The 25,799-nt window shown below is 46.3% G+C and overlaps 1 protein-coding gene across 1 annotated transcript in view; it reads left to right on the top strand.

Moving 5' to 3' along the window:
• RNF216 (ring finger protein 216) overlaps positions 1-25,799 on the top strand; it is a 77,790-nt gene that overhangs the window by 7,503 nt on the left and 44,488 nt on the right. The window contains exons 2-14 of the mRNA XM_088527736.1: positions 6,702-6,829; positions 8,061-8,191; positions 9,260-9,263; positions 9,640-10,586; positions 12,343-12,419; positions 16,525-16,627; positions 17,423-17,587; positions 18,587-18,701; positions 18,976-19,115; positions 20,090-20,140; positions 21,168-21,305; positions 22,363-22,511; positions 23,009-23,087. Coding sequence (XP_088383862.1) covers positions 6,763-6,829; positions 8,061-8,191; positions 9,260-9,263; positions 9,640-10,586; positions 12,343-12,419; positions 16,525-16,627; positions 17,423-17,587; positions 18,587-18,701; positions 18,976-19,115; positions 20,090-20,140; positions 21,168-21,305; positions 22,363-22,511; positions 23,009-23,087 — 2,166 coding nt within the window. The 5' untranslated portion in view covers positions 6,702-6,762. The remainder of the gene's footprint in view (positions 1-6,701; positions 6,830-8,060; positions 8,192-9,259; positions 9,264-9,639; positions 10,587-12,342; positions 12,420-16,524; positions 16,628-17,422; positions 17,588-18,586; positions 18,702-18,975; positions 19,116-20,089; positions 20,141-21,167; positions 21,306-22,362; positions 22,512-23,008; positions 23,088-25,799) is intronic.

Here is a 25,799-nt window from a genome sequence, read left to right as displayed (position 1 = left end):
GTCTCTGGGTTGCTGGGGAGAGAAGCCTGTGGGGATTAGCAGCAGGGAAGGTGTAGGGTGGACGTGGTTCCTCATGGTCCACGAGTCTTCCTTTTTCAGACACTGGTGGGCTCAAGAACCGCGTTCCTCAAAGGGAAGAAGTCTCCTCCTGCCTTTTGTTGGAGTGTGTGTGAGTAGGGCTAGGAAACTAGAGGCACAACTCGCTCTGGAAGAGGCAGAACAGCAAATGATGTGATTTGTGTGCCCTTCTGCTCATCCCCACCCTTCTACCACAAAATCAGAGCAGTTCTTGAAAACGGTGTCTTGGGAAATAGCCCCTGAGCTGTTTCCGGGGCCTGCAGAGTTTGGCTCTGGGTGTTATGTCCGGCCACAACCAAGTGCTGAGATTCAGGATCTGAACGTCCCTCTAACAAGAAATGCCAAATTCCACCTGCTTCCCTAGTGACTGAGGGAGGCTTTGGGGACACTGCTCTGTGGCCTTGTATGTCCCATCTGCCAGGTAACAACAGCCCTTGCAGCAGCTCCTCCTCCCTTCTCAGAGCCTTGAATTTTCCCTTCTCTGAAAATAAGTAGCTCAAGGCAATGGCATTAACCCTCTTTTCAGGCAGACTTTTAAATTTAACTCTTCCTTTCTCAGGACTGAATTTGATTTGGTGGCAAATAAGTGACCTGAAGCTCCTATACCTTTTGACCTGAATTGTGCTTTTTGCTTATTAAAACACTAGCAATCTAGGGATGGAAAAGTGGTAACCTGTGCGACTTAGCAAAAAAATTGATGGGGTCATGGAAAGACTGGAATGTTTAGCAGTTGAAGTTGCTTGAGAGCACCAGAAACTTTCCATTTTGAGCTGAATTAAGAATTTTTAGAAGTTGGATCTGCCCATTTCTACAGCCACAGCTTGGAAGATAAATGTACCTGTTCGTAAACAATCTTATCTTAAACAATCTTATCTTTTAGAGACAAGCTCACAAATAGCAGGAATTGTTAATCACTGGGAAGGCTAGTCCCACTCCAAGTGGTTAGCTGAGATATAACTGGGCAAATTTCTTTCTTGTACTTGAAATATTAATAAATATAATAAAAATGGAGGTAGAACACTTCCAAGAATTATGATTAAGCGATATTCTCACCCTAATGGAATGAAGAACATCAAGTTAGCTAGAAGTGTCCGGAAAACACAGTCAGGATGTTTCCTGGAAGTCCTAAGCTGATCTGCAGTGTAGAAACACATGCTTAGTGGTTTCTATTCCAGTTCATCCCTGAAAATCAGCCCTCAGCTGCTGCTTCCCAACCACCTTTCATGGGACAAGTAATGATGGGTAGATAGCTCCCATCCGGTTATGTTTGTATCTCCTATTAATCCATCAAAATGTCTTGCAGTGTGTTCTTGGTAGCAGGATTTACTCAGGAGTGATTAAGAACAATATTCCTGACCACTTACAGTGCTGGGATCGCTGCAGAGGTACCCGGTGCTGCTCTAACGGCTTGCAGGAAAATGCACATTTTGGTGCATGTATAGGGAGGTAACCTTCAGTTTTGATTTACCTAATGCTTCACATGCTGGTAGGGGTGAATTGGTGTTTTATGATATGTTTCATCTCCTCTGGTATAATGAAATCAATTCTCTAGCATGTTTTATGCCATATAACTGTTTTACTGCTCTTTTGCTGCAGAGTTACTCACCCCTGCGTTTATTCCTTGCTTTTTGTCAGATCATGGATCCTGCTCTCCTCCTGAGGGCTCACTTGTCTGTCTTAAAATCCTTTGTTAACCTAAGCTGATCGCTGCCGACGCACTGTTAAATGCTTAGGAAATGCCTTGAAAGTTACAAGCGCCTCCTGGTATTAAATGCTCTTCTGCTGTGTTGTGCAGTAACGTGCAAATGTGATGGGCCTGAAACGCGTGGACCGAGCTGCGTGGCCACAGCGATCCCGAGCCTCTCCGTGCTCCTCGGGAGAGAGCAGAGGAGCGTTGGGGACATCCTGCCTGCACGTCCCATCCCTTGGAGAACGGGGACAAGGCTCTGGGGTGATGTTTTCCTTTTGGGGTGGCTTCCTCCCTTAGCTTAGGTGGTTAGGAGGCCTCTGCAGCAGCCTGTTCATGGAAGCTCTTGCAGGAAACACAACGTAACCCCCGGCTTTGCCTTCTGCAGGGTGTAGAGCCGTGGAGGAGGGAGCTGCCTCGTGCGTAGTGGATGGGGCTGGTTTGCACAAACGCGTTACTCATTGGGCTTGTGATGAGGGGATTCCTAATTTTCCCCGGGGATGCTGCTGCTTGGTGCAATCGGCAGCTCTGGAGCTGGCTCTGCTTTGCTCATGGCTGTCACACGCAGCAGCCCCCAGCAAATCATGAGCCCTCTCACGAAATCTCTGTGATGCTTGACAATGAGGCTGGTTTATTTGATTTCCCTGGCTCTCTTTTTTTAAGAGCTGTGTTTTTTGCTTCTCATGTCGCTAGTTGTCACAAACCATGCATTATTTAAGTAGCTTCTCTTTATTTTAGCGCTTTGAAACCAGCCCAAAATTTACCTTGCTCTCAGCTTACCAGCAGACAAGCTAAGTGCCTGCAGGCAGGAGGTGAGGACTGAAGCTCTTCTGTCAATGTAGGTGAGCAGCAGTGCTGTTGATGTAGGGGGGAAGACACTAAAATGTGCCACGATTTGGTGTCATTGACACAGCTTGAGCTGCTGTCTTCCCTCCGCTGCATTTTGGTTGGGATTTTATTCTCTTACCTTCCCAGTGGTGCTTTTCCTTTAGTCCTCCTGCTTTGAGCTGTAGCTAGAGAGAGCCCTTTGGTGCCTAGTCCCATTTTGGGTGCTTGGGAGTTCAAGATTTCAAATAAGTAGGAAAAAATACATTGAAATCCCTTGGAGGGAAGTCTCCTAGGCAGTCCCTTTAATTTCTAGTGTCATGCAAAGATTCGTTCTGACACAAATGTAAAGTAGAGGGAGGGCATTTGAGTTCTGCTCCAATTACTGCAACAAAGAAAGTCCTGCATATACCCGGAGTTTAAATATATGCACAGTACAGACACTTGCTATTTTTAGACTGGACTAAAAATATGCAGTGTGATATTTAGGGATTTTTGAACCTGTTTCAGAAATTTTTGTTTCTAAGCGATCTCTGCAACCGAGATACCCACTTGAGCTATTAGTGGCACATTCTTCACCTCGTAGTAGCTATTGGGGCCAGTGACTTTGTAGAATAGACTTTGTGCAAGAACCTTGCTGGGAAACCTGCACCCTGCACTGTCAGTCGGCCTGGGATCGGGTAAGTTCAGAGAACAGTTACACAAGTCCTTGATGGTCCATGATTTTTTTCCCCACAATAACTATTCTGTTAATGGGTTTTTCTCCTCAGCCTGCTGTAAGAGACACCTGCCACAAAGTATTTTATTGCCTGTGCAGTGAAATGACTTGGATGCGTAAATCATGAATATACGAAGTAATGCGAAAAATGGAGGGGAAATTTAGTAGAATCCCATCTTCTGCAGTGTTCTTTGCTGTCAGCAGCTGGCTTCAAAGTCAGGCTGAGAATTCTGCATGATCCTGTTACCCTATAGAGATTCAAGTCCCAAATCCCATTGGATGTGCTGAACTGGGGGTAGAACTGCTTGCCAAGCGTGTGTCTGAATGCTCTGAGATCCCCTTTTCTTAAAAGGGGGGAGAAAAAAGCCCTGGTTCTTGTCTGTATCCAACACTTGGCTGTATTGCAAAGAAGGTGATAGCAGTGTGGGAGCTCAGTTATAGGTAGCCTTATTTTTAACTGTAAATAGCATCACTGAGGTGGTGTGAAGTGGGGTAGCTCCTTTCCACCTGCTTTGCTTTTTATTATGCTGTTTATGTAGGGCAGGACCCTAGGGCAACTTTGATCTTGTTACCGCACGTTCTTTGCGGCCCAGTGTAATGAACATGAATAAATTCCTGATTCATGCCACTAGATGGAACTGGCCTGTGCTTATAGATATTTGTTTAATGTGAATTCCCCATTGAGGAGTGACAAAATGAATTACCAGCTCTGTGAAGGCTTGACTTTTACCCTGTGAGCGGTGCTTTATAGCAGCTTCGTTTTGTTTTTAATGCAATGTGCTTTGAAACAGGAGTGGTTACGCTGCCGGTTTCTTCCAGGTTTGGCTTTTATTTTTTTATGTTGCCTTGCCTTTTATTACAGTTAAAGTGCTATTTATTACATTTCTGCGCTTAAACCGTCGCGAGTCTTGTGTTGATGTACGTGCATCTCTTCCTTCTACACGGGGGCAGACCGTCTGCTCTCAAATTTCTCTTCAGATTATTTCCTGCCCCTTTTCTTGGTGTTCAAGGTGGAGGTTGTACAAGTCCCTTTCCAGATGAACCAGGTTTGCCCCTGGAGAACCCTGGCTTTATAGCAGTCTTACAGCTGTGGATTTGGACAGCACTGGTTTCTTTGGCCTTGGGCAAAGTACCAAACAAGAAGTGCTTGGCATGGATCCACCTGCCCGGATCTGCAGGAGCCTGGGCTCTCTTCCTGGCTTTGCTCCATGCCCTGGGAGCTGCTCCCTCCCGTGCTTCCACTTTTCCCTTTTCTGAATAGCAAGAACAACATTGATCCTATTTTCTACAGCGCTTGGAGGACTCTGGGTGAAAGGACCGGGCGAGAGCTCTGCACAAGTACCAGGGAAATGGAATGATGCTAATAGGGAGGTGACCTGTAAAAAGGGCAACATTCTCACTAGCTCTGCTTGTAATTACCCAGCTGCTGAGCAGCCACCGAGCTGCCTGCCTGCAACAAGAGACCGGTGCTTCCCTACCATTCCTGCAAACCAGGTGTATCCAGAGGAAGAGTGATTTATTTCTTTGTTTATTTATTTTTTTCCCCTTGATTGTAAGGAAATTGAGGAGCTGAGGAACCTGGTAGAAACAGTCTAAACGTCTCCCTGAAGTGTGGCCACTGAGAAGCACACGGATACTAAAAAGCAGCAATATTCCTGTGATATCCATGGGGTGCATCCTGGATACCGGGTGTTCTGAAGTTTCAGGGCTTGTGTAGGGACAGTGGCACATTTATAGAAATGGTGGTTGAAGAGACTTTTCCAGGCGCTCAGCGAGTGTTCTGCCCCACAGATGGGAAAGCCCTGGCTCACTCATCCCGGTCCCGGCTCTGCGGAACAGGGATGTTTTCCTATCTCGAAGCTGTCGAGGATGCCAGTGTTGACAGGCAGAGTGTGGTTTTGGTTTGGCTTTGGCTTTTTTGTATATTTTAGATTCTACACCTGTACTTTATCTTGCATTAAGCTGTTTTGAAGATGGTAGTGATGACTAGTTCCTGATGTTGGGTATGTAGCTACTCTGCTTTTAAATTGATTCTTTATTTATTTATTTAAATCTTGCTCTGCAGACTGCAAATCCTGTTCCCTGCGGAGGAGGTTACGTAGAATTACCGAGGAGGAATTTGTGCTGCTCTTCTGGACTAGCTAACAGGATTTTATGGCAGACTTGCCACTTCCTCCTGACTTATACAGCAGTGAATATTTCATAACGCAGACAGCAGTGCTCCAGTAATGAGCCCAGCACTTCCCTATAAAAAGGCAGCCTTGTTCCAGTGATCCGACTGTGCTCAGGCCTCATGGATGTGCACGAGGGTGGGCAGGGAGCTCCAGGCTGATGGAGCAGAAAATGGGAACACCGTGCGGGCTGCAGGGATTCCTCTGATCTCCTAATCCCGCTGTGGAGCCTCCAGCCAGCACTTGGTGCCTGCCCAGAAACAGGTGGTGGCCGAAAATGTTAAGTCCCAAAAGCTTGAGAAGCTTGATCCCTGTTGTGCTGCCTTTTCCGTTCCGGAGCAGGTGGCCTATCTGGGAGTTTATACCCAACCCTCATCAAAGGGGGAATGTCTCGTAAGTCGGGGGGTGGATCTCATCTTTGAAGCAGCAGCTGAAGGCAGAGAAGTCTGTTCTGTAAAAGGGACTTCATCCATGAGCGCAGTGGGAGCAGAGACACACGCTTAGGGCCTCCAGTAGCGTCAACATCCCGGGAAGCTGCGAAGCCGCTCGGAGCCCTCTGAGCGCTCTCAGTGGGAATTCAGGGTTTGTTAAAGACCCCTCTGCACCGAGTAACTTGTTTTTATAGCTCAGCTTCTTGCCAGTCTCACTGCTGCCTGAGCACCTTGGTGGCAGCGTTGGCCTTTCCCTTTGAAGCATCAGGACCTGCTTCCTGATGTTGTGTGCACATGGGCAGGGAGGCTGTGAATGACACCGAGCCCCAGGCGCCGCTCGTGCAGTGTCCTCCTCACTTGTGCAGTGTCCTCCTCGCTCGTGCTTCTCTGGCCAGTAGATGGTGGCAGAAGCAGCACTCTGCAGGTTGCTGCATCGGGTTTTGACTTCTTGGAAACGAAGAGTTTGGATCTACAGGAGCGCGTTGTCCAGCCAGGATGCAAAACCTTGGCATCTCCTCCCTTCCTGTCATTGCAGAGCTATGAGCATCGTCATGTTGTTTTCCATAAAAGGTTTTTAGGCCCATTTTCATTCTTCAGCCATGCTGTGCCTGACTGCCAGAACACAAAATTGAAATATGTCTTTCTAAGAAGCTCTTTAGCAAAAACATTGCCTTGGAGAGGATGTGGTAGGAAAGTCAGGAGAATCCCAGTGGTGTTCTAGTGACCGAGTTGTGGAAAAGCCTGATTAGGATGTTGCTCAATCCATGGATTTTTTCCATTTTGTGTTCTAGTTCCTCTTGCTGACCTGACTGCCCTGTCTGGGCATTGACGCTGCTGCTGCAACTGTTTAAAATGGCAGAGAGAGGTGGGAATGAAGAAGTAATTCACCTGCACGGTTTCCCTGGCCACAGAGGGAAAGGTGAGTGCTGTTCTCTGAGTAACTCCAAAACTGTCATATAAACTCTTAATGTAGGATTAAATATTAAACTGGCAAGTGGTGTTAATGGGAAAGTGCTGAAAGTTCTGGAAGTATTTTGCTGGAAATGAGCTGCAAAGCATCTCTGACCCCTCCGACGGAAAATAAGGTTATACCTGATTTTCTGTGGGTAGTTGAAATCTGTCGATCTAAACGGACACTTGAAATATTTTGCCCTCCCCTCCTGGGTTTTTTGTTGTTGCTGTTGCCTTTAGGCAGACAGGCAACTTGTTGGAAATGCCATAGCCACGTAGAGCTATTCCAGCTGCTCTGGTTGAGCCTCCTAAGGGCCTCAGGAAGAGGCAGCCTTGGAGTCCCTATCCTAGTAGGACTGTGTGTGTTGGCGCTCGTTTCCCCATGGAGCTCAGGGTGCTCTCTCCATACAGGTGAAGGATGCTAAATAAATACTCCAAAGTTGTGCACATTAAACCTATTGAGCAATACAGTTGTGTGTTGATTTACCATAGTAAAGTACAAACCAAAGCACTTCAAAAATCATAGAGACAAAGCATGGGTGTATAGAGTCTCTTCAGCACAGAAGGCCTGAGTTTCTGTCTGGAACTTCTGCGTTCCAGAAGTTTTGTTCATTAGCATCTATATTTCCCTCTTGACAAGCCATAAGAGACAAGGTTGTCATCTTAATAACAGGGTCTCTGCTGCACCCACAGCCAGGGGCTCTCTCTCTGTCTTGCATAAGGTATTTCTGCAAGGTCACACCTTTCAGAAGAGGCCAGATTGCACTGGGGACCTTGCCTCTCCACTACACCACATTGCATTAAAGTGTATAGGCCTTGAGATACTCAAAGTTCATGACTTCTCTGCAAAAATTAGTAGGTGCTCTGTACCTGGCTTGATTGAAATTGTTTTTTTGCAGTAGGTGGACTCCTGCAAGTTCTGGAATAGCAGAATATTAAGTAGTGCAATATTAAGTAGTGAATGCCTGCCTCATGTCTATGCTGTTGTAGCTTCTTGAGCTAGAGCTTGTGCAGACCCTTCCCTCGGAGGGCTGAGGGACAGGGGAGTGGCTGTCCCACAAATACAAGAGGAGCCAGGGACCTTTGAGCACTTCCCTGTTGCTGAAATGCAAATGTAACTTTTTCAGATGTTTCGCTGTTTTTTTTTACCTCCTCTGCATACCTTTAGAAAATCGCTCTCTTTCCCTGCTTTGCTGCAGACTGGATTAACCACAGAGACGAAGGTCTTATCACAATATCGGATTCCTCGGATGAAGAATTACCTTTGCTGGAAGCACCAGCCCAAACACAGCGTGAGGAAGATGATGATGATGTCGTCATCTTGGCGGAGGTATTCTTTCATTTTTGTGCAATTTGCTGCTTTGTGCTGCATTTATAGCAGGTTTTTGTACTATTATCTATGTTCTTCAGGGTCACATCCAGTTACAGGAGTTTATTTACTTGGGATGTCTGAAATGAATGTTGAAGTGATGGCGTTTTGCTGGGTTTGAGTTCAATTAACTGGCTAAAACAAACCCTGTTTGGAGTATGACAGGGGAATCTTAGGTTGGCAAACTGTATTTTATGTCTCTCAAAGGCTGCAGCTTCCATAAAATTATGCTGTCCCAGCAAGGTGAAGCACTTTGCAAGAGGACCTGTAGCCTGCTTGAGTTGCTGCGCTAGTTAACGAGGCTGCTAGTAGCAAACATCTATTGTCTGCTATTTGCAATAAACTTTTGTCCTCGATGCTGATCCCGAGCAGTCTTGCGTGGGTGTCTAACCCCTCATTCTTTGGGTGTATGATGCAGTAGGTTGAAAAGCAACTGTCTTCTCCTGCATTCCACTTTCATGTGGGCATTTGCAACAGAGCGGCTGTTGCGCTGCTAGTTCTTAATTCTGGTTTACTGCATAGTGGCCTGTAGCCATGTCCTAAGTGTGTTCAACCTCCCACAGTAGAAAATCTAATTCTTTAAATTACATGTTTTCACCAGAATTAGAACTTCAGAGGTAGCTCTGGCACTTTTCAAACTGTTCATGGTAGAAACTATGAAGTTGAAGTGACTGCAAGAAGCTGAAAGGTTCTAAACAAATACACATTTTATAGAACATCAAAAATGTGTCTTGAAACAAACTTTGCCTAAACCCATATCCCTTATGTTCCACTATTCTGCTTGGGTTTCGAGGGTGTTGCAGACGCTTGAATTGCTGTTGCTTTACAAAGCCACCCCCCTTGACAAACTCTTTCTGCCAGCAGACAGTCACATAGGTGGGCAGGGTGTTTCTGCTTACCTTGGTGATTGCTGCTATCCAATTTCACATTTAAGCAGTATTAAGAATATATTTGAAGTTTTCATTAAAGTAACAAGAGGCATTGAGAAGATGAGTTTTGAAGTCTTTGTTTCTTTTTTCCTTTTAAAAGAAAAGTAGCAGAGACTTTTCACAACCTATCTGTCTACAGAAGCCAGCCTGCCAGCAGCAGGAAGGTGTCCAGAGATTACCACTTTGAGCTTAGGTTCCTGCTACCTGTTTAAATGTATTGATGAGCTGCAAATGTGCTGTCAGCTAGTTCCTACTTCCCAGAGCATTTTACTGGGAGTGGAGGTTGGGAAAAGCTCAGAATTCCAGGCTGAAAGTCCTGTGCATCCTCAGTTTGCCAAATATTCTCTACTGTTAACACTTGGAGTGAAGTAAAGGATGAAGTAAAACTGATGAGGATTCAATGACATAAAGATGTATAGAGTGCAGGTTTATGCCTGGTGCTCAGTGCACTTTTCATCTATTTCCCATCAGAAGTTTGAGATGATCAAAAGATCATTTGGAGCAAGGAATCTGATATGCAGAAAGGAGCTCCCTCTGCTTACTCTTGTCTGTCTTATTTTCAGACCCCAAAGCACCAGCAGCTTCTGCGCCCTAATGTCATCAGACCTGCTGCTCAGTGGCAGAGTGTGAACGCTGTGGGAGAAGGAGAATCTAAAGGTGCTGTAGGGCCCTTGAGGAACGTATATCTGCAAGATGAGATCTCAGCTCCGCTGTGCCAGAGAGATCGGGATAGTTGTGTGGTGGAGAACAGTGCTGGAGGAAGCAGGGATGAGAATATGAACCTTGTCTTGCAGCAGCCTGGACCCTCTGAGCCTAATGGCCCCAGATTTGAAATTAAGAGCAACCAGGAGCCTGGACCAAATTCTTTTTCAGCAAAAAAAACAGACCTGCAGCCTCCTGACAGGGGTGTCATTAATGTGGAGAAAGCAGACTTCCCACCACAAGCAGAGGAAAAGGTGGGAGCCGAGGCTTGGCAAGGAGAGGACGTGGAGCCAGAGGCCGTGCAGAACCTCAGAGGAGCTGCTGAAACCCCCACACAGGGGCAGGTGATCCCAGAGGACAACCGGTTGGATCGCCCCTGTGTCCAGCCATCGGAAAGCGAGCCGGGGGCTGCAGCAAACAGCTGTGCCCCTGCGCAGGGACAGCCTGGAGCAGCCCCGGCCTCTCTGCAGGCCTATGGAGAGGAGGCTCCGGAGCCGGCGTTCCCGAGACCTGAGCCGCAGCAAGATGGGATTCCAGGTCCTGCTTCGCCCCAGCCGGCTCATCCGCCAGAAGAAGCGGGAGGTCAGGAGGCAGCAATGGACAACGAGCAGCCGGGTCCGGCCTTCCCCGGACAGGGCTCACATGAACTTGGCTCTGGTAACGTGCCGGAACAAGGAGCTGCTGGGCAGGAACAAGACCTCACTGCACTGCTCATCAGAGAGACCGTAAGTGTTCCCCCGTGCTTGCTGGTCTTCTGTGTACACATTTTTTAAAATATTTTTTTCAAGGTATGTAGCGTTTCGTGAGCTCAAAGCACAGCTCCTGTTGACACTCTGCACTCAACCAAGTGTCCGATGGGTGCAAGGTGAAGAGCAAGTAATGAACTTCTGGGACAAGCTTGGTTTGAAGGACTAGCCTGTCTTGTGGCAGAAGTGAGGAGAGAAGGTGAACTTGGAGGGCACCATTTGGCTTGGGGCTGGATATGGGTCTACAGAATTCAGCATCATTCATTGTATGGTTTCAAAGGCAGAGTGAGGCAAATAACACGAGTGTGCTCTTAATGACTTGTTTGCAGATCTGTTCCCTTAAAGGTTACTTCCCTCCCAACTCTGTATCTATGTTTTTTTGTCTGGCTGATCTCTTACGCAAGTTTGTACAGCTGGTTTAGAACTAAATAGCTAAAAATGAGACACTAAATGCAGGTGGAGGTAAAGGGATAGAGAAAGCTTAGGGACATGTTGCTGGGAGCCATGGCCACCTTCAGCTGGCTCTGCCAGCCACAACAGGCTGCACTGTGGCCATGTAAAAGCTCCCCTAGTTCAGGGCTCCTGATTTCCCTTGCAGTGTGGAGCTCGAAGCAGTAGCTCCGAGGGGACACAGGGTAGGCAGGACGAATGCCAGGTTTGATTTCCCCATGCACACGTGCTCCCAGACCCCACTAGGCCGGGGGGCTTCCAACCGCGCGTGCAAAGCTGCACAGAGAGGCACTAGCCACAGTTGCTGAATGCCTAAGGCAGGTGCTTTTGCCTTTTACATCCACAAACATGAGTATTGTGGCCTATGTAAGGTACTGTAGTGATGCCTCACATGTCTGCCCTCCTCCCCTCTCCTCCAGCACCCTTCTTGTTGATTGTTAGACAGGAAAGGTCTTTCCATGATGCTTTTAGGTATAATTTTCCCTAAACAAATGTGAAGTTCCATGTCTCCCCTCAAGTCATCCCTCCCCATCCCATATCTGATTCTATGTGTGAAAATCAAGCTTGAGAAAGCACTCTTGTTCTTATTCTCAAGAGAGCAGCCCAGCAAAATCCTGTGCTTCTTGAGTAAGACCTTGTTGACCAGTGACCAGCCCTGGTAAGATGGACAGATAGATACTCTCATGTTACCAGAGTTGCTCGATAACCCTGACCAGTTCAGTCTTGCAAAATAAAATACCACCTGGCACCAACAACCGCAATATCTGTACAGAAACCCAAGGAGCAGAGGGCACCCCTTTGCTGCTCCTTCCATGTGGTCAGTGCTGGAAAGTCTTTTACAGAAATACCAGGAAAGGTTTGTTTCTGTCTGGCCTTATCACCGCTGTGTCTGGTTGCTTTGAATGGGTGGATGTATCTTTTTTCTCCTTTTTGCTTTGGAATGTTGTCTTTCAGCAGACAATCTGAAACTCCTTAGTCCTCTGAAAGTAAATATTAGCTCTGCTCGTGCTGTAGATCGTGCTCATGTCTCCTTTTTCTGTGCACCCTGCACCGTTTTTCAAGCCAGCTGCTTATGCTCCTTGTAAGAAGGAGCTGTTAGTCCTTTTGTGGAGGAAAGGAAAGCCAGTGGATTGAGTGTCCAGGGTGGCTGGATGTACCTGGTCTCCTGAAGCCCCTTCTGGCCTCTGTCTCAGGGACTGACTCGATAATTATATAAACTTCTGCCTTTGGTGCTATAGCACAGCTCTTCTAATACCTACATAACCTTTAGCTTTTCCTACTATAGGAAGCAAGATTCCCTGACGTGAAGAAGGAATATATTGAAGAGCTAATCAGCATCAGGAACTGCTATGACTTAAATGTGTAAGTATGGAGCTGAGGGCCACAGCATGTCCCACAGCAGCCTGGCTACGGTCACACTTCAGCCCTCCTCTTGCTAATGCTGCTCTTTCACAGCATATGAAGGGTGGGAGTCAGTGCTGCCTTGGTAATGCCAAAGAGCCTATATATATATTTTTTTTTCCCTTCTAATGAAGTTCTTCCTCTCTCCTACCTCAATAAAACATAATTGCTGCTGCTTTCTCATGGGTGAAGTGCATCACTCCTCATTCATCCACAGCATAAAGCAACACTTAGTTCTTTGGCTTTGTAGTTCTGCCATCACTTCAGTGATAAAAAAGAAGAGAAGCTTCAGTTTCTCTGCTTTTGTTAAGGTCACTGGTAAGTGCTCTGATTATTTGGTTATTTAAGAATGTCACTTAAAATTTCTGCTAACTATTGCTAGATTCCATAGGATAAGATATTGAGGTGACTTTTTTATAAAATTGGGTGCATGATGATTTTTTTTCTCCATACTCTGCTTAATTAAGTAGCAACGGTACTGTTGGCTTTTCTTTCAAGTCACTCTTTGCAGATAGAAGAGAGCAAACATTTCAGGAGATTCTGGATTCATGGGTCTAGATAGCTGCCAGTAGACTGGTTTGAGCAGAAGTGTGAGCTGGAAGGAAAGTAAGCAATAGAGGAAAGTTTAAGAACTGTCACTTTTCCAGCTGTGCTGACAGCTTGAGAAGCCCCCCATGTTAGCAATTGTATTTGATATCTCTGTGAATCATGTTAGAAACAAAAAATAATAATTCAGCCTTTAACTTTACCTTGTTAGGTTCTGTCTACTTCCTACCCTTTTGGATAAAGTTTGCACATTTGCAAAGGGACCAGCTGGGGAGGGAGTTACCTGAAAACTCTGTGCTCTCTGCAGCTGTTGCTGCTGTCTGAAACATGTTGAAACTAGTTGTGTGATATGAGAATGAAGAATAGGTGTAGGTTATTAGAGAATTCACTCTAATGTGTAGCAATCTGATGCCTTTGGCAATTATCAGGACACTAATTAAGCAGTATTGCAGTATGTAAGGCTTACAGTTATTTATTGCACCATAAATTGGTTAACTGGCAGGGAACTAAGGGTGAGCCCATCCATTGGGGCTTGCTGTCTGATGTCTATGTTGCAAAGTCATGTCTTCAGAGCAGGGTTTGTTGGTTAGAAATGTGTAAGATTTAAATTTCTTCCTTCCAAATGTGCATTCCCTGCAGCGCTGGCCTGTTTAACGTGAGGGGCTTTTGGATGCTGGTGCTGTGTGCTTGATGCACGGGGGACTGGATGTTTATTTGGGGTTGTGGAAGGCTGCTGGAGCCCTAGGCTGTTCCTCAGGGTGGCTGGGCCATTACAGATGGGCATCCAGCTGCAGGATCCCTCACAGATGGTGTGGAAGAAACTCATTAGAGTATCCCGGGTGGATCTGGCAAAGCCTGAAAGAATTAAATCCCAGTATCTGTCTCTATCAGCCTTAATGTGTTCCTTCCTTTCTTGCTCCTGAAATCCTTTCTATTGTCCAGCACAGAACCACTGGGATGAAAAGACACTTAGAGACTTCCCCCAGGCTGTCTACAGTGTCTGCTCAGTGGTGCGTTACACACGTACTGGGTGACAGAGGTTTCTTCCCTATATTTTTCCTTCTTTAACCAAACTATCATCTGAGTTGTCACTGCATCTTTTGTATGGGAACAAATGGGTCAAAGCACTGGTCAGCCTCGCTGGCAGGATCTCTCTGATGCCCGTGGTACGTCAAGCTGAATCAGGCTTGAAATATAATTAATAAGGCTGGTTGGGCTTGGACAGGGATGCGGCTTTTAGCTGCCTCCGTGTCCTGGGGTGCAGATATTAATGCTGGGTGCTGCACCCCGGGACACACTTAACTGATTTCAGACATCCTGAAGGTTGACATCTCTGCAAATCCTGAGCAGCTACACGACTGGCAGAAGAGTTCAGTGCATCCTGACTGTGCCACAGCTGAAACCCTTGTGTTGGAGCTTCAGTGACTTGCGGTCCTTGAAGTCCTGGTTTTGCTGGATTAGAACAGTTACCCTTTACAAAAGGGAGGGGGGAAAGGCTGGATGCTGTTAAATGCTCGGAGATACTTTGTTGTTTTCAGAAATGGTTGTCTTAAAACTTTCCACTGATGTGAAGGATAAGATGTGAGAACCCTTCTTAGCAGGGTATCATCTATTCAGCTTTTGTGTGCAGAAGCATTCGCATTCAGTCAAAAGCTTCTGGTTCAATATGTCAATACCTGATTAAACAAAAAGAAATGCCTCTGCTTTGAATGTAAAAGCAGGGCTAAAGCAATTGTGCCGTGATAGTGGGTTAATGCTTCAAGGCAGTTCAGATTTCTTAATTAAGGACTGATTTCTGACATCAGGAATGTAAATTAGCAGCAATTATGTCTGTGTTCCCTCTAGCACCTTTTCATTCAAAAAGTTTTACAAATGTTAATTGCTCCTCATAGCCCCTTTCAGAAAGGTTTTATGCTCAGCTGGGGAAACTGAGGAACAGTTTGTGACTTGACCCAACTAGCACAGCTGGTTGGTGACAGAGCTGAGAATAAGCTGTGAAAGTTTGATTCAAACAGGCTGCAACAGCCTTTCCCCTTCAAAGGGGCTTCTGAAGGATCTGTAGAGCCCTGGCAAGGCACCATTTCCTTCAACTACTTGTCTCCTGCATGCTGAAACACTCTGTAAAGCCAAACCTAACTGACAAAATGTTTTCTGTGTGATTGAACCGTAGCAGTCCTGGATTTAGAGGGTAGTAAGCATGTAATTTTCCAACTTGATGATTATTTTTAAATATCGTTCCGGTGAGAGCAGTTCCTAGGGTGAGCTGGATAATGCCTGTCTGATTTCAAGCCTTATTACATAAACCTGTGCTCAGTACATACCTTACGTAAGCCCAGGTTAAACGTGTTTTTGTCTCAGCTTTATTGTGAAAATAGATGGAGACTGGAACTTGATTAAAATTGGAATCTGTAATCCGTGTATCACCAAAAACCGGGAACAAACCTCTTAACACCAATGTAGTATTATTAAGCAGCAGGCACTCACTTTATTGCAGCGCTGGGTGCACAGGGGGCAGCTCCACTTATCGTGCATGCCCTAAGGTGTGTTTGCTAGAGCTTTTATTTATCTATTATCTACATATGCATTAAAATCTAGGAATGATCATACATATTCATTGTATTTCCTGGAACTAATTACAATATAGCCCACCCTCGCTGCGTGCTCTGTCCCTTTGGGGGTCTCTGGTGGTCTTTTGAGACCCTTCGTGGTCATCTTGCCGTGTCCATTCCCTGATGTCTAGTAACTCACTTCCATATATGGCCCCGTTCTGGCTAAGAGGCCCTGTTTTGGTCCTGCTGCCCAGTTTCAGACCGTTCCTTGGAGATACGGTGGTCCTTATCTTCGTCTTCAACCAGTGTTTGCTGTTTTGTCCGTATTCTCTCCTGATGTCCCAGTAACACCTGCTGTTTCGTCTGTGTTTTCTCAAAATGTACCAGCAACAACAGCAAAAATATGTCCTTGGGTGCATTCTCTTTTGGGGTTTCTCATAACACATGCAGGAACACATCATCCTTTCACAGATTTTGCAGGAGGTTTTAAGCTTATTCTTCCAAGGGTGCGTTTGTCAGCTGGGTTTGAGTTCAAAGCTGCTGTGCTCTGGCGGTTCTTTCTTGTATGGTCTTCATAACATTAATTCCAGAGTAGCAGAAAGCTGGTGCGCTTTGACTTGAGGACAAGTCAAATCTTGCCTGACTGCAAGGGAAGTGTTCCTCTGCGCGGGCTGACGTTAGAAGTGAACCTGTTTTCCCACTGACATGAGAGCTGTGTGCAAACTTCTGTTATATAAGTGCAGCCGTTGAAAGACAAATGTATTTGCTTTCCTTTTTGTTACTGTCATACAGCAGGTCAGTCTTAATTCTGAGTCCTCTGGCTTCAGTTTGCTCTGGCCTGAGACCTTTCTTGATCTCATAGGATACATCATATCTTGCCTGCCCAGCCCCTGGGTTGGTGAATACTGAAAACTTAATGAGGAATGAACCTGAGCTCCCAGATCCTTAAGTAACTACATTTATCTTTTCAGACTTTGTAACTTTCTCCTGGAAAATCCCGATTACCCAAAGGAGGAAGGCAGAGTGGTTGTAAATCCCAGCACCAGCCTGCTTGCCAGCCAAGATGAGACCAAGGCAAGTGAGAGCCTCCTCCTCGCGCGCCTCCCGGGACCGTGTTCGACCCGAGCTCGGCGTGGGTTGCCTTGCTCTATTAGTGCATATTTGTGGCACACCTGACTGCGCTGCGCTCTTAGAGCTGGCCTCTGGGTGCCGTTAAACTGCTGTTAAATAACAATAGTTGCTTGTAAGATGGTTTCAAGAGGCTCATGTCTTGCTACTGTACAGGTTTGCCTTTTCTGCTTTTTTCCCCCTGTACCCTGCCTGCTTTTTGGCTACCTCCCATCTGGCTTGTTCGTTTTGGTCACTGATCTAAGAACTCTTTGGTCCCTGTGCTGCATAAAGTACACTTGGCCATCTAGTCTCTTGCATGACATCTAGTTATTGCCTTTTAACTTTCTAACTGAGGCTCTCCCTGAAGTTTCTTGGTATTTTTCCCCCTGTTTTCCTAATCTCTTTGACAAAGATTTTTCTCCCAGATACAACTATTTCGATTTACTTGAAGAAAGCTTATGTGACTTGGGAGATGGGGGTACTGAATACCTCTTTCTGCTCTGAGAAGTATCCCTCAGATTTAAGCCTGTGAAGCTATTGATGAGGTGGTGCAGCTTGGGGCAGGCTCCCTGCACGAGTGTGTGCACCAGTTAGCTTCATGTGTCACACCATGCTCAGGACAAGGTTGGAAAAATGGAAAATGAGTTGTGTGGCCCGGCAGAAGTTCCTGACTGTGAAAGATGCGTTGTTCGGGATGCTCTTGTATATCTGTAGAAGCCTTTTAATATTCTCAGTTGTCTCTTGCATTCTTCCCCTCAGGTGCCTAAAGTGGACTACTTTGATTTTTCCAAACTTGCTCCACTTGATCAGCGGTGCTTCATTCAAGCAGCTGACCTCCTTATGGCAGACTTCAAAATGCTGAGCAGCCAGGACATTAAGTGGGCGCTACATGAACTCAAAGGACACTATGCAATCACACGGAAGGTTCTTCATTTAAATCTTCTTACTAGGGTCATCCCCCTCCCCTATGGAGGAGAGCGGTGTGATGTCTTTTGCCTTAGGGCACCATCTGCTTGTGTGTGGTTGTGTTTCTATGATCTGCCTTTCCTTTCAAAGAGTGTTTGATGTCCATTTAGTCAAGAGACCTGCACTCTGTTCTTGTGCTTTGGCCTAGGAAATTTAGAGGCACTAGCTAGTTGATGGTGGCCATACATTAAACTGCGTAACGCTGCTATAATGCCCCCTATGCTGAAGGGGATATAATTGCTAATACTGTTTAAACTAGCCAACTTTTAAGACATCTAACTGCTGTCATTCGTTTTTAAATGACTCCACATTTGAAGAGGAGCCAGAGTCTCTCGCTGGCCTTCTCATTTTTATGGTTTTCAAAATGAAGCATATATTCCTTGTAAAAGAATGTCAACGGAATGGAGCTGTGCAGAAACATGTTCTCAAGTATCAACAAGCTAAACGTGAACGCGGTCTCAAGTTGTCGACCTGGAGCTATTCTTCTGATACGCTCTCTTGCTTAAGTGTCTTTCCAAGACTTAACTTTCAAAAGGCAAAAACAAACAAGGGGCAAGGTGATGTTTTTCTTTCGAGTGATTGAGTGTTGAGTAATTGAATTGAGCAAAACCAGGTGGTTCTAGCTCTAAACCATCAGAAAAAAAGCTTTAAAAAAATCGAGCTCTGTTGCATCAGAGTGGACGCCAGCTGTGTTAGAGATAAGCTGGGCTGTTGCAAAGCATCATTCAACTCTGCCTGAACAACAGGTGGTTCTTTTGTTTGTGATCGTTATAAATTCATAATGCAACAAGATGGATAAAGGGTAGAGAGATAGACCTGCCTTTATAGGTTATCTAGCTGTCCTGCTTCTAAATGGTTCTTACGCACGAGCTTTCATGCAGTGCTTTAATTTAATGTGTTTGTCTCTGCTTCCTTCCAGAGAGCAGAAAGGATTTATGCCTGTGTGTTGTTTTCTAGGCCTTTTCTGATGCCATCAAGAAATGGCAGGAGCTGTCTCCAGAAACCAGTGGGAAAAGAAAAAAGAGGAAAGAAATGAATCAATTTTCATATATAGATTTCAAATTTGAGCAAGGTAAATACCAATATTTGATGCTCTCTGTATGGATACTGCAAGCAGAGCTGGATTGCTGCAGACAGTGCTGCTGTTGGAGAGGGCTCTGGTGCCCATCTGTGTGTCTGTCACTGTCTAGAATCTGCTTTGGAAATGCTCTTCACCAGTGCATCTGCTTGGTGCAATGCTGCCTGCAATGCTGAGGTTATGTAGCTGGTAATGCAGAGAGGAGGCAGGGATTAAGCTTTGCTCTTGCTGCGCTATCCCATTTCATTGTATTTTAACACTGTTTTAGGTGATGTGAAAATTGAGAAGCGGATGTTCTTCCTGGAGAACAAGAGGCGGCACTGGAGGTCCTACGACCGGCTCTCGCTTCTCCCGCCGGTGCTTCTAGAGCAGGAATTCTATGAGCAGAAAGTTAAAGAGATGGCAGAGGTGAGAGTGGTAGGAGCTGCTTCCGTCTTGTGGGGCACATGATTTCAGCTACTGCGGAGGTCTTGGCCTTACGTGTGGAAATCTGTCTCTTTTGGAAGTCAAAACGCTGAACAAAATGTTGAAAAGCTGATGCTTTGTGCACCTTTACTAGCTATTAACATGTAGGGCTTTTTCAAAAATGAATTACTTGGGGTAAAAGCCACAAGGAACTTTGTATTTACTTAAATATATAGCTGTCACTTCTGCTGCTGAAAAACTTGCATATATCTGCTGATGTTGATTTGTAGTCTGTGATAAAACACCTTTCTGGACTTTTTTTTTTGCTACAAAGTAAAAGCTGTATTAATGAATTACTTCCTCCCATAAGTAGCAGTCTCCTTTTCTGCTTTTAGACTTGTAATTATAGCTCAGAGGTGGTGCTTAGTAACAACTTAGTCAAGGCAGACCATCCACTCTTTTTTCTTTTGAAAGCTGGCAGTCCTGTCTCAAATTCCTTGTCCCGTGTTGAGGTGCATGCATCAAAGCAGAACTTTGCAGCACTTCCTGGGGTGGCTTCTTCCCCTGACAATCCAACAGAAAATCAAACTAACAGCTCTGCAGCTACAGGCCTTTCTGGAGTAGTGTCCTGAAGATCACTGCCTCTTAAGCAGATGACTGTTTCTTTTTAAACACAAAGCTCGTGTTCCCCTTGGGGCTTTCTCTAGAGAGACCTATTGAGTGAGATCTTGCCTGCCCATAGAAACCTGAACTCATGACTCTCTGTAACCCAGAACGTGGTTCTTTGCTCTTCTGCCTTTGCTTCTACAGTCCGTTTTAGCTGAATCAGAAATAATTTAATGGATTGGAAGGCTGGGCTGAGTGGTGCTGTGGGCAGAACACAGTCGGTTGTAAATCTTGAGATATTGCAAAAGTGTTTAGGGGATGGAAAACTGGATTCTGCATTCTACAAATACAGATGCATGTGTCTCTTCCAGCACGCCGACTTTCTCCTTGCTTTGCAGATGAACGAGGAGCAGTATCAGAAGGTCAGTATTGGCAGTATGGTTCCTGGAGTTCAGCTTAGGTATTGCCACTGTTTTGCACTTACTGCTTTGCAGACTCCTCTGGAATAGAGTTGATTTTCTGCAGGGCTGTGTGCCCCGTGCTGCGTGTGCCGAGGCAGCAGAGCCTGCACTCTGTGTTGGCTGCCTCTTAGCAAAGGTGGATAAGAGCTGAGTCCAGCAAGGCAGCATGGATGTGTGGAGTGATCTGTAGTAATTCAGCCAGCTGCTGCCTGCATCTTTACTGACCAGAACAAACACTGCCATAGAATTGTACCAGTTTTGCTCTTGCTACCTACGTTACGGCTGTTTAAAACAGATTGGCTATTTTTGGAGCACTGCTAGTGGAAAGGTCATTTTCATTTGCAAAAAGGACTCTTTAAAAAATAAATAAATAAAAAGTATTTCCCTTTAAATGAAGAAAGAGGTCCGTTCAGCTGTGGATTACCTTTCCTGATGCCTATTTCTCCTCTGACTTTGGAGATGTCAGTGTATTTACTCTTAACAAACTTCTCTACCTCTGCAGTGAAGTACTCTAGACAGGTTCTGTCCAGGCACATGGGTAAATGTTCCCTTAGAGGGCAATAGATTTGAATCTTCCTTTTTCCCTCTAGAAATTGTGCATATCCTCTGCTGCTTCCTTGCAAGTACAGCCCTCTAACCCATGAGGGGTTCTGCCTGTGAGCTAAGGATTAGTCAAGCATAGTGTTCTTTGGGGGTTGGAGGAGAAGGGAGGGAATGTGTTACGGAGGACATGAAGATGTTAAATTAGTTAAAACTGGGTTTCTGAGTTTGCTCCCTCATGGTGAGCTTCGACCACCAAAGAGGTTATCTACAGAATAACGTATGTCCATAGCTTGGATTTCTCTTATAATTAATGCTGACTTTTTAAATGGATTGCAGTTGTACGTACCCACATCACAGCATTCTTTCTTCATTCCAGCAGTGTTTGTTGGTATGTTGCTATAGCTATTTTTTGGGATGTTGCTAATATGTCTGTTTATGGCTGCAGGATGGTCAGATGATAGAGTGCCGTTGCTGCTATGGGGAGTTCGCCTTTGAAGAGCTAACGCAGTGTGCAGATGGTCACTTGTTCTGCAAGGAGTGCCTAATTAAATACGCTCAGGAGGCAGTCTTTGGCTCTGGGAAGGTAAGGATTCCCACCTGGACACGGGGAAAAGGGGCAGATTGCTGTTGGAAGATCACATTGCTGTTCAGAGTGTTGTCGCTGAGACCAAATGTAACTGCACTTTACCCAGGAAGTGTTTGAGTGGAACAAAATCCACATCTGAGGAGTCTGCCTCACCATCAAATGGATAGCAAAGAACTTCACAAGACGATCTTTGAATAGGATTTCTGTCTTCCTGGCCTCTAACTTGCTCTGTGCTTAACAACTTTTAATGGATTATTAGGAATTTTTTTATAACGTTCATAGTAACAAGTTGTATTTGTTTTGGTTTTAATTTATTCATTGATAAATCAATGTTATCTGCACAGAGAACCAGTGCGAAATTGGCCAGTCTTTTTCCTAACTAAAGGCTTGGCCTTAAATTCTTTGTGATCCCAATCTAATTTGAGGGTTAGTTCCTCTACAGGATTCCTAACCTTCTCAATCTTGTATAGAAATGCTGATACTAGCAGGACATGCTTTCCAGAGTTGATCCAAATGGTAAGGAAGCAGCAGTTAGCAGTTATCCTTCTACTTAACTGAGCTATAAAGTTATTAATCTGCTGTGAGGTATGCACGCTCGTTTGCCTTGGGTTATGATGATCGAACCCCAGGGTTAATTTTTGGGGGTACTCTAGGGTCTGTATTTCATGTGACCATATAAACTGACAGCTGTGCTTAATATGAGTGTACTGCCAAGAACAGAATATGGTTCCTGATGTGGTGCCAGCTCCCGGTGGGGAACGTGCAGCGGTAACAGGCTGCTTTGTGGTCACAGCGGCTTTGAAGCGGGTGATCTGTAATCCCAGCTATCAACTTCCTACGGGTGCTTGTCTGAGACCTCATCTACCTGACTCACTAGCCTTGTTCATAGCATAGCAAGCCCCTGCTCTCTTCCCTGTCAGTCATCTGTTGATTTAAGCTCTCCTCTCTTCAAGCAAAGCTCTGCAATACTGTGTTTGGAAATGTTCTGGAGGCTGACTTGTCTTGTGTGTCACTAAAAACATACTGAAATGGAGCTCTCCTCTTCCATTTGCAGTCAGAGCTCAGCTGCATGGAAGGGAGCTGCACGTGTTCCTTCCCCACCAGCGAGCTGGAGAAGGTGCTTCCAGAGAACATCCTCTGTAAATACTACGAGCGGAAAGCTGAGGAGGAGGTGGCTGCCGCCTGTGCCGATGAGCTTGTCAGGTAATTCTGCAGTGCAGGATACATGCGTCAGAAAGGATGAGCTAGAGGAAATCCTGTACTTTCTGTTTTAGAAAATAGCCCTCCGGAACCGTAACTATGTGCTGACTGTGGGGTGGGTAGCTGTCATAGAGCTGCCTTTAAGTTTAGGGCTTCTGCTTTCCTGTGACTGTTGTTGTTTAGCACGGTTTGTCCTCCATTGACTAGGAGGAGATTAAAATTCAGTAAGGCTGATTTCCCCCCATCACTTGCCAGCCTCGTGCTGATCCCTTAAATCACATGGTCAGAAGCAGTGCTGAGCATATATTATTTTGATTGCAAACAGGGAAGTGATACGAAGAAATATAAGCAAAAAGACAGTAGTCGGCAAATCCTTGTGGCAGGCGTTTGGCTGGCAGCCTTATTAACAGCCACATAATTGTTTAAATCCCCTTTCTGCAAAGATTTGTTTGGCCCTGTGTTTGTTTAGCCAATTAACAGCATCTTTTTCTGGGCTGCAGGTGTCCCTTCTGTAACTTCCCAGCTCTCCTGGACAACGATGTGAAGCGGTTCAGCTGTCCTAATCCCCGCTGCAGAAAGGTAATTGGGTCCCCCTCAGCATTCGGTCTCTTTAGAAGTGCTTTAGGTGAACAGGGAGCAGGGTATATGAGGCACAGAAACAAATTGTAATCTGTTTTCTAATAAACTCTGGAGAACGCGAGCTGAGCAAACCTCAACTGCTGTCCTTGGCAGAATCTGGCATGATGCATTTTCCTTTTAAGCCCCTACTGGAATACAGATTGGGCTGGTAGTGAACAAAATTTGTTTGGAGAACTCAGTGTGCCCGTTGGAAGGGCAGAAGATCTTTGTGCTTTTCAAGTTTGCTGACAGCCATGGCATGAGAATCATCAGGTCCAAGGGCTGAGCAGAAGGGGGAAGCTTGACTGCTGCTGCTTCTACAGGTTTGTTTTTCTTGCAGAAATGTTTCGCAGCCTCTCGAATGTGTGTTAAACCCTGCTCGCATCTGGTAACAGCACATAGAGGCTGACGTAGTATCAGTGCTTGGCACCAGTAATATGGGGCATCGTGCAAAGCGTTAGCCACAAGGACGAACTCTCACACAATATTCAGAGCTGCTGATCCCCTGGCAGAGATTTCTGCTAATCACAGAAATTCCTTTTGGATGTGTGGACAGTGTGCATGTAACTGCCCAAGCGCTGGGTTCTTATTTTGAAGCTATACCACTGTTTGGCTGTATTGGGAAAGCTGCGTATAAGAAACCAAATTTTGTTGTCTGGAAAAACTGAAGTTGCTAGTAATGCCATTTATGTTCTGTTATGAAAAAATATCCCGTGAGGGAAAGCCATTTATGAAAGATGCACAATTCTGGTTTTGATCTTTAATCTCCAGCCATGTTTTGCTAACACTACCATTACAGGGAGAAAACTCCCAGTTCTGGATGCTGCAGATTTCAGGAGCAAGGAGGTTGGAGTGCCGTTAGGTGGCACTGTTGGTTCAGGTTTAAATGGATCTTTTTTCCTTTCCCATTTTTGAGGGGGAAAAAAGCTGTTTGCAAAGTGTCAGCACCATAGAGCAGAATTTAGGCTTAAACAACGCGAATGCTTCAATGTGTAAAAAAAAATGTATATATTTTAATGTGTAGCATGGCACAGTAAATGTGGGAATAGGGTCAGTGCTGCACGTTTCCTTCCCTCTGCTCTTCGTTTCCTTCCTTGGGTGCTGTTTGCCCCCCTCCCTGTGGCTGCAGCATTCCAGTGGGCTGGATTCCTGGTTTCCTGGACAGCTTGTGTTGATTCATTAGCTGAAAATCTGCTGAGTCGCTTAGGGCTCTTTAGCAATCTAAAAGACTTGAGGATTTGAAGCCTAGGATGACAGACTGAGCTAGCAGGATGTGGCACTGTCTCCTCTTGCAGCTGCAGCGGCCTTTTGTATTCCTGCTACCTGGTTTCTTTTCAGATCGAAACATTCTGGTTAATGTTCTGGCTTGCAGGCAGTTTGCCCGTAGGGAGGAAGGGGCTAATCTAGCCCCTTCCTCTCCGGGGGAGCTCCATGGAAGGCCGGGAAGGACGCCTTGGTTTTCCGAGCAGTGCCTCCGGCAGAGCCGCGGCAGTGATGAGTGATCCTGCAGGGAGCTCCCGTGTTTGCACAGCTGAACCCAGAGCGAGGGGAAGCGCGGAAAGGGCTCGGTCGGAACGTGCATCTCGAGCTCCAGGCTCAGCGCGGGGACAGCGGACGTTCTCCTGTCGTATTCCAGTGCGCGGGGACAGCGGACGTTCTCCTGTCGTATTCCAGTGCTCCGTTACCTGGATCCTCTTCCAGAGCTCCTGTCAGTGTCCCCTGGCCTTCTGGTAAATCTTGCCGAGAGCTTGAGCAAAGTGTGTGAAGGAAACCTTGATTTTGGCTCTGCCCGTGTGTGGATGGGGCCTGGTAAAGGAGGAGCTCTTGGCACTGCGCAGGGCCCCAGTAGGTGCTTCGGTCACCCTTTTGGAGGCTGAGGATGCAGGAAGAGCACGTGAAGCAGCCAGCACCTTGGTGGCGTGGCCAGACCCTGCCTCTTAATGTCACCAGCTCGTGCTGGCTGGAGGAGAAGCTCAGTGAGCCCCAGGGAAAGGTTGTCGGAGCGACCCCGCCGGGGCATTCCCTGGGTATTTGCAACCCGAGCGGGTGCTGGAGGAGAACGGGCTCTTGCTTAGCTGGCCGGCACCGGCTCTCGAAGTTTCATGGGTTGCTCTCCCATGGCACGGGAGCATTCCCGGCTCGCCGGCTCCATCTCGCTGTCCGGGCGCGGATCTCCGTGTGGAAGCGGGGCTTGGATTCCTCGTGCCTGAGGATGCGCGTTTTGCCTCGGCATCTTCTCACATCACTAAGATTTCCCACACTAAAGCCACCCATTCTGGTACAGCTATGAAAGACGCATTGATTTCTTAAGGACTAGACACTGTGCAAGTGCTTTCATGTATCTGGGAAATGCTGTTGCCCCCAGGAAAGGAAGTCATTCCCACTCCATCTCCCCCCTCCCTGTATCCCGTATCGTGCACAAAGTCTCGGCTTTTGTTCCGAGGCCGCTCGCGGCCGCGGCGGTCGCTGCTCCCCTCTTTGCAGTCTGGGCACAAAGCGCTGCAGGGCTCCCAGCTGCGAGGGAGGGAGGGAAGGAGGAGGGAAAGCCATGGTGTTTCCATGGGAATCCAGCACCAAGCCGATGCCGTGCGATCCCTCCAGGTGCCGGGGAGCTAAACCCCTTTTTGCAGCCCGGCTGCAACCTGCAGCCACCTCGCAGGCACCTGCATTTCC

Source organism: Tinamus guttatus, unplaced genomic scaffold (genome assembly GCF_059628265.1).
Source record: "Tinamus guttatus ecotype Peru unplaced genomic scaffold, ASM5962826v1 Tinamus_guttatus_pri_ptg000291l, whole genome shotgun sequence".
Classification (NCBI taxonomy): Eukaryota; Metazoa; Chordata; class Aves; order Tinamiformes; family Tinamidae; genus Tinamus; species Tinamus guttatus.
Note: the sequence above shows the minus strand (reverse complement) of the source record. Positions and strands in the feature narration are given on the sequence as shown.